Source organism: Artemia franciscana, chromosome 17 (assembly GCF_032884065.1).
Source record: "Artemia franciscana chromosome 17, ASM3288406v1, whole genome shotgun sequence".
NCBI classification, from domain to species: Eukaryota; Metazoa; Arthropoda; class Branchiopoda; order Anostraca; family Artemiidae; genus Artemia; species Artemia franciscana.
In genome coordinates, this window is record NC_088879.1 from 39566065 (window position 1) to 39574221 (window position 8157).

At 34.6% G+C, this 8157-nt stretch overlaps 1 protein-coding gene across 4 annotated transcripts in view; it reads right to left on the reverse strand.

Moving 5' to 3' along the window:
* LOC136038230 (KICSTOR complex protein SZT2-like) overlaps window positions 1-8157 on the reverse strand; it is a 330409-nt gene that overhangs the window by 21068 nt on the left and 301184 nt on the right. For all 4 annotated transcript variants that reach the window (XM_065721331.1, XM_065721332.1, XM_065721333.1 and 1 more), the window contains 2 exons: window positions 7877-8099; window positions 3890-4103 (listed from right to left, as the gene is read on the reverse strand). In XM_065721331.1, coding sequence (XP_065577403.1) covers window positions 3890-4103; window positions 7877-8099 — 437 coding nt within the window. The remainder of the gene's footprint in view (window positions 1-3889; window positions 4104-7876; window positions 8100-8157) is intronic.

Sequence of the window (8157 nt, forward strand, 5' to 3'; positions counted from 1 at the left end):
GAACTTGTGATTTGATTATGAAACTTGACTGAAAAGACAATGGAATTCTGTCGGCACAGTTTTCAATCAAAGCAGGTTGCACCATAGAAAATTCGAAGACCTGTCAAACTGACACAAATGACATTATTTTTTGAGATGATTTTGGACATTTTCTTATCAGGTATATTAGAATGTTTTTAGGGACAATGCTGCTCCGAATTTTAAAAGAAAATTCTGCTCCGTTCGATCGAAAACAATTACACTTTCTAATGATAAAAGATTCTCTAAAAATAGTTATATCTATTTCCGCCATAAAACAAGAGAAGTTTCAAGGTTTTTCTAAGATTTCCAGGAAAGTAAGTGTCGGCTTTTAGATTTCGGCCGTTTATTCAGATCGCTTATCCAAGCTCTAAAAGTTATGGAAAGACCAGCCAATTAATTCTAAACAGTTTGGCCACACAAACTAAAAAAGTTTATATTGGACGAGATAGAGCGATTCTTTAAGGTATAGAATCCAATCTTAATGATATTGAACAGAAAAAGAGTGTTGTTCAGCATAAAGAAAGAAAAAGACAAGAAATAGGGTTTTTAAATGCCAAATGAAAATACTAAAGAAAACAGAAAAAGCGAATGTTTCGAGAGAACAACCGCCTCTCTTCTTCAGCACATACAAACAAATAAGATCAAGGAAAAAACCAAAAAACCAAAAAACAAGAGCGGAAAGTACAACAAAACCAATGGAAAAAACCGCCTTAAAAATTCAATAAAATTCAATAAAAGACCAAAAATTAAAAGAATTAAAATCAAATATATAACAACAATAAAGTGAGTTATTCACAATTTTCGTTTTGTTCTTGACATTATTATTTTGTTCGCACTGAAGCAGAGAGGCGGTTGTTCTCTCGAAATATTCGCTTTCTGTGTTTTCTTCAGTATTTTCATTCGGCCTTTAAAAACCCTATTTTTGGTCGTTTTCTTTGTTTTTGTTATGAAAGGCCATTGTGGTTTAAGAAATTATTCTAGTGTTGTTCAGCTTTAGCGTTACTAGCACTGTTCATTACATTCACAATATTATCCTAAAGTCAACACTATTATCCTTTTTACCGTTATTTCCAATTAAGACAAGCCAATACACCATATTCAAAAGCGACTTTAAAAACGCAATATCATATTCTTATCAAACAATTCCTGGTAATTAATAGCAAAACTTTAAATACGATATATACATGAAAGGAAATTGATTTTAATAACGATATGCTTTTGTCATAAATTAGGGGATTTCACGTAGGGGAATTCCCAACGGGGAATTAATAACGATAAATACATGAAAGGAATTTGATTTTAATAACTATAAATTCCCCGTGGGGAATTCCCCAGATTTCAGTTTCACTGTCTTTGGAACATCAAGAAATTCTTTTATTTATAACTGCTCTTTTTCTAGAGGATGAATTCTGTGGAAGAATCAGGCGAGATTATACCCTTATTCAAGGTCGTTGATGGTAAACAAGACTTTAGTTACGCGTTGAACATTGCAATTAGGATGGGTATTCCACAAGAATGCCTAGACCAAGTTAGAGAAGTAAGTTCTTATTTTAATGGTTGCTAAATGCATTACACTTCTGTCACAAATTAGGGGATTTCACGTAGGGGAATTTCCCGCGGGGAATTAATAACGATAAATACATGAAAGGAATTTTATTTTAATAACTATAAATTCCCCGTGGGGAATTCCCCAGATTTCAGTTTCACTGTCTTTGGAACATCAAGAAATTCTTTTATTTATAACTGCTCTTTTTCTAGAGGATGAATTCTATGGAAGAATCAGGCGAGATTATACCTATATTCAAGGTCACTGGTGGTAAGCAATACTTTGCAATCAGGATGGGTATCCCACAAGACTGTCTATACCAAGTTAGAGAAGTAAGTTCTTATTTTAATGGTTGCTAAATTCGTGACACTTCTGTCATAAATTAGGGGATTTCACGCGGGAGAATTCCCCGCGGGGAATTAATAAAGATAAATATATGAAAGGAATTTGATGTTAACGCTGATTTCAAATGTGCAAGATCCACTGATTTTAAATTTATCAATAAAAGGTTATTAGCATTAGCAATTTACATACTTTTAAGGAAGAGATTTCTCCACAAAAATCTGGTGAAAAATACTCGGTTTATATCATGTCTAAGAGATCTAGATAAGCGGTTTCAAGTCATAGCAGCAAATATACAAAACTTTGTTCTTTTCTTAAGAAGGGGTCAAGCATGTGTATTTATTTGTTTCAGGGACAAACGCTTCGATCTAGTGATTCGTGGAACATTAGGAATGATATGATTCGTACAAAACTTTAAAGTTATAGTAACCTTGCTAGACAAAAAGTGCTGTCAGAAAAGCACCAGTAAAAAATTAGCGTAAAGAGTAGAGTGTTGAGGGAGAGAATAGCACCCTCAAAAGGAAAATCTGTATACCTTAAGTTTCAATATCGCTCGATATTTTTTTTTTTATTTAATCTCAGAAAGGTTCGGTGCTAATCCAATGTAACTTAAACTCTAGAATTTAATATCGGGCTGCTTCCTGTATTAGAATTTAAGTGACGAGCGAGATCATATCACAGCAATGAGGCTGTTTTTGTGCTGTAATTTCTGCAATTTTGAGCAGTAAAACAATAATTTTAGCCCGAATAGATATAAGCAACATATTTAGCCACTGCAATCTACATTGTTATTTTTAAGTTGAATGCCATGGAATTTTTACAGAAGAAATGAACAACTAGGACCCCAAACTTACCAAATCGAAATTAGTCAAAATTTGGCACCGGATCTGATAAATAAAAAGAAGAACAGTCACACTTAAGTAACTCGTGAAACAAACACAAAATTATGCAAAACGCAATGAATTAAGAAAGGTTAAATCTTTGCCATTAACAATAGAATTTTATTCTAATAGATGATAGAGAATATCTGATATTTTCAGGAATCGCATAATTTAAAAATTCTTAACTTTACAATTTTTTAATGCCTCACGTTTTTTTTTTTTTTTTTTTTTTTTTTTTTTTTTTTTTTTTTTTTTTTTTTTTTTTTTTTTTACTAGTCTGTCAAGAACAAAATTATGTACCTGCATAAACTAGATTTCTTGCAAAGTTTGGTCCTTAGTTCATTTTTCATTAGGATTAGCCAACATTTTTATTTCATTTTTCATTAGGATTAGCCAACATTTTTTAGTTCATTTTTTATTAGGATTAGCCAGCTTATCTGTCAAGAACAAAATTATGTACCTGTATTAACTGAACTCCTTGCAAAGTTTGGTCCTTAGTTCATTTTTCATTAGGATTAGCCAACATTTTTGTGTTCATTTTTCATTAGGATTAGCAAACTTTTTTAGTTTATTTTTCACTAGGATTAGCCAACTCGTCTGTCAAAAGCAAAATTATGTACCTACATAAACTAGATTCCTTGCAAAGTTCAGTCCTTAGTTCATTTTTCATTAGGATTAGCCAACATTTTTTAGTTCATTTTTCATTAGGATTAGCCAACTTTTTTAATTGATTTTTCAATAGGATTAGCCAACTCGTCTGTCAAGAACAAAATTATGTACTTGCATAAACTAGATTCCTTGCAAAGTTTGGTCCTTAGTTCATTTTTCATTAGGATTAGCCAACATTTTTAAGTTCATTTTTCATTAGGATTAGCCAACTTTTTTAGTTCCTTTTTCACTAGGATTATCCAGCTCTTCTGTCAAGAACAAAATTATGTACCTGAATAAACTAGATTTCTTGCAAAGTTTGGCCCTTAGTTCATTTTTCATTAGGATTAGCCAACATTTTTAGTCTATTTTTCGTTAGGATTAGCCAAAATTTTTTAGTTCATTTTTTATTAAGATTAGCCAACTTGCCAGTCAAGAACAAATTATGTACCTGCATAAACTAGATTCCTTGCAAAGTTTGGTCCTTTGTTATAGTACTTGGTGAAGTCATCCAAAAAGCTTATGAGATGATATCCCTGTTTGATAGGAGACTGTTTTCCGTTGGCATACATTTGAACACATCGAAGATGATAATCATACGCGAAAGAATGAACATGAAGCAGCACTTTTATCTGATCACATTCATCAGCAAACTTTTGAAAAACCTAAAAAAACACATTACGCCACATATACTTTCATAATATACTCCGTTATCTCATCAACAGGGTACACTGTTAGCTAAGATTACAGTGCTAAGAAAAAGACAATACAAATTATATAATAATAAATAGAAAGTAAATAGAAAGTGAGAGCTCTTTCGATGGAATGTCAACGAGAAGATGAAAAGGTTTGACCAGTAGAAAAAGTCAATAGAGGATGTTAAATATATCACGAAGGAATTGTTTGTTTCTTTAAGAGAATTAAATAAAAAAAAAACAAGTTTTTTCAACTGAAAGTAAGGAGTAGTAGCCTATTAAAACTTGAAACGGACATAAATTATTCTGTATATGAGGGAGCTTTCTTTGTTCAGCCCTAGCTCTTTGCGCTCTTTATGGAGACTCTCTTCCCAAGAAAAATTATTCCCATAAATATTGCCCCGTAGAAAATCCTTCCTTCGAAAATCTTCGTATGTTTCCCAATACCAAAGACAATTTGTAAATGAACTTTTTCTTGGCTGGTTAAGAAAAACTTAAAAAAACACGTTACGTAACATATACTTTCATAATATAGTCCGTTATCTCATCAACGGGGTACACTGATATCTGTTTAGGGTTGTAATCTATCTTTCTCTCTCCCTCTCGTGCCATCCATCCATTTCTTACTCTCTATATTGTCTTTATTCCATATAACCCGGTCTCTCTCGCGCGAAAGGCTGCAGCATCACTTTTATTTCATAACAATAATCAGAGAGCTTCTGTAAAAAAAAAAAAAAAAAAGAAGAAAAAAAAAAAAATCTATGGTACATCGCAGAAGTTTCTCCCATATAGCTCAATCGGTCATATATAGAGTACTCTGTTGGCTGCTTGAGATATCCCACTCTCTCTTTATCTGTCTGCCTCTCTTTTTTTCTTTAAAGCCTCCTCCTCTTCTCGATCCCCCCCTTTGTCTCTGCTGCAAAATAATAGAGAATTACTTTGATTGCATCACACACTCTTCAAAAATCTTAAAAAGTGACGCGGTATAGGTTACATGCTTCCCAAAGGTGAGATGCTAAATAAAGAAATTTTTGAGATATCGTCGTATATGACAAATCAGTAAATATAAAAAGGATAAATAGGAAACAACATTGACATAAATTCCGTAACGCTCTCCACCGTTGGGAAAATAGACAGGTTCAAATAGAGACACGTGAGATGAAAAAATAACCGTGAAATAAAAATAAAAAAGTCTTGCTCATGATGTTTATGATGATTTTAGACAATACTTATGAAGATCAGAGGGATTTTTACGTTAATCTAGTGTGAAACGACTTAATTAAATCTGAAAAATTATACTTAACCTAACGTCACTTCACGTAAGAAAATTATGCATATCCGCCAAAACGTCAGTCCGAGTTCGCAGAGATGTACCTATGTACCTGTTATGTGTTTACTAGTCAGACAAAGATTTCGGTTGGGTTCAAAACCACCTACGACCATTAGATTTGGAAGAGAGCTTCGAAGCGGATGCCAAGTTCATCTTCACAATCTAACCCAATCGATGTTGCTGCATGGGAAAAAGATTTTTCCTCGCTTTTCTCCGACGATTCTCCTCAAGTTGAAGCTACCATTAAACATGAAAACGTGTTCTCGTCCACCATATGTCAAAACCTGACCACCGGAAGAATTTTATCGTTTTTACACCTTCAGCTGTCCAGACCCAAAATTGTCTAATGAAACCTGTTAAAGCCCCAGAATAGATGGGGTAAAAACTGAGCACCTTCCATCTACCATCCTATTTCTTATACAATATGTATCACTGTTATTTCTGGTTGTAAGTAATTTCCAACTGCGCCTTTGAATGTTACCTGTGTCTTAAAGAAGGGCAAAACCCGAAGGTTTGTAAATCGCACTAACCAATTACCATTTACTCCACTATGGATACGCTTTTTGAATAGCTGATTTACCAAGATATCAACACAAGGTGTGACCACGGAGACAACCAGTTAGGATTATGTGAATGGTAGGGCGCACACACGCAACTTTTTTGGCTATTTTAGACGACTATCGGATGCTAAAAAAGGATCGTTATGTGTGTGCAATCAACATTTCAAAGGCATTCGATTCTATTATTAATTCACAGACTATTCTTTCTCTGTTGAGAAGTAGAATAAACCCTCTTCTCCACGGTCTCTTATGGAATTGGTATGATAATGCCTCCATATGGTTACACTTGGAAAACCAGCTAAGGAGCCCCATCACTAATTGGAAAGGTGTGAAACAAGGCTCTGTGCTTATTCCAGGTCTTTTTAATAATGCCATCCGGAACGTTACTAAAAATATTCCTCCGTTCCTGGTTGATCCCTACATTGATGCCAGATGCCTCTGCTGCGAAGATGACATTATTCTGCCAACAGACGATCTCCAAGTTCTCCAAAATGTAGTTGACATAGTCTGCTTAGGTTTTTCACACTATTTGAGCGGAAGAAAATTAGATCTCTATTCTCCAATTTTTGCAAATACCTTCTGCAGTTGCCACTTTGGACTCGTAACCGGTATATTTAAAGCAGATATGGCGTTTTTGATTAGGAGTCGTAATGTATCCGCTGCCGCTACGTACTAAAATGGTCTAACTTTTAGTCAATTAAATTTCGTGAAGTATAAGACACTGTAAAGTTCACGCATTGGATATTTTCTACTACTACTATTACTACTAATAACTCACTGCAGCACCAAGCCGCCAGAGACCAACACAGCTACGCACGCTCCTCCTCCAACCTAATCTATTTAAGGTCTCCCTCTTTACACCCTCCCAGGAAGTTCCTATTTCCTTTAAATCTTTATTAATGACATCCTCCCAACCCAGACGAGGACGACCTACTTTCCGTATAGCCCCAGACAGTTGGCCAAAAAGGACAATCTCCAGCAATCTGTCATCCTTCATCCGCAGAACGTGGCCTAGCCATCTCAACCTTTCTTTCATTATAGCCCTAGAAAGCGGGATTGAACCACATTTTCCGTACAACCTACTGTTTGAAATACGGTTAGTCAGCCGGGTACCCAGAACAATTGGACATTTTGCAAACTTAGAAGCTCCCATGTAAGCCATATCGCCATCTCCCTAGTTGCGGAAGTAGATGTCATCAATGAAGCACCTAATCTAAAGGCTAGAGTGTCCAACTCCTATAAGCATGGGCTTTATAGCATGAGGTTCTTATAAAGCAGGGTGGAAAACTCAATTATTAACAAAACTGTACACTAATGATGGGATCATCATTGACACATCATCAATAAAATTTTCCTAAAATATAGCCCACTGAAAATAAAATTCCCAGAAATTGTTTGGTAAAACATGGTGTTGACTTTAAATAAAGATAGCGTGATTTATAGTCAACTAAAATTCATTACATATACAATATTATAATGTTTACGCATTGGACGTTTTGACCGATTCTAATCTAAAAACATTATTACCTTTTTATTACTCAAAGTCGATACTACACGAACCACCTACCGGTCCCAGCCTAAAAAATAAAACCGAACATGGCGACAAAATGATATAAAATCTGAATTATACACCAGTATTTTCTAAATAAATTTTGCCAAAGTCGATACTACACGAACCACCTACCGGTCCCAGCCTAAACAATACAACCGAACATGGCGACAAAATGATATAAAATCTGAATTATACACCAGTATTTTCTAAATAAATTTTGCCAATACAGCGCCGCTGGAACGGTAGAACGACGATAAAAGTACCTTACTTGTATAGAAAATATACAGAAAACACAACTCACATTGAAGTTTACAAATGGCCGGCTGCCTTTGAAGCGACTAGATTCAAATATTACAAGTTTAGTTGAAAAGAATGGGGACTTGACTTCAATCTCACAAATGATGATTCCAGCTTGTAAGGATTTCTTGAGGTATATTGGCCCTCCGCCAACTTTTCCTTTGGACCTACCAGGCTTTGAAGATTCCACTTTGTCTGAGACGCGAGAAGATATTACATCCCCGAAACTAAAAGAAAAGCAAAAATTTATGTGACATGTAACCACTATTAGTGCTTTGAATTTAT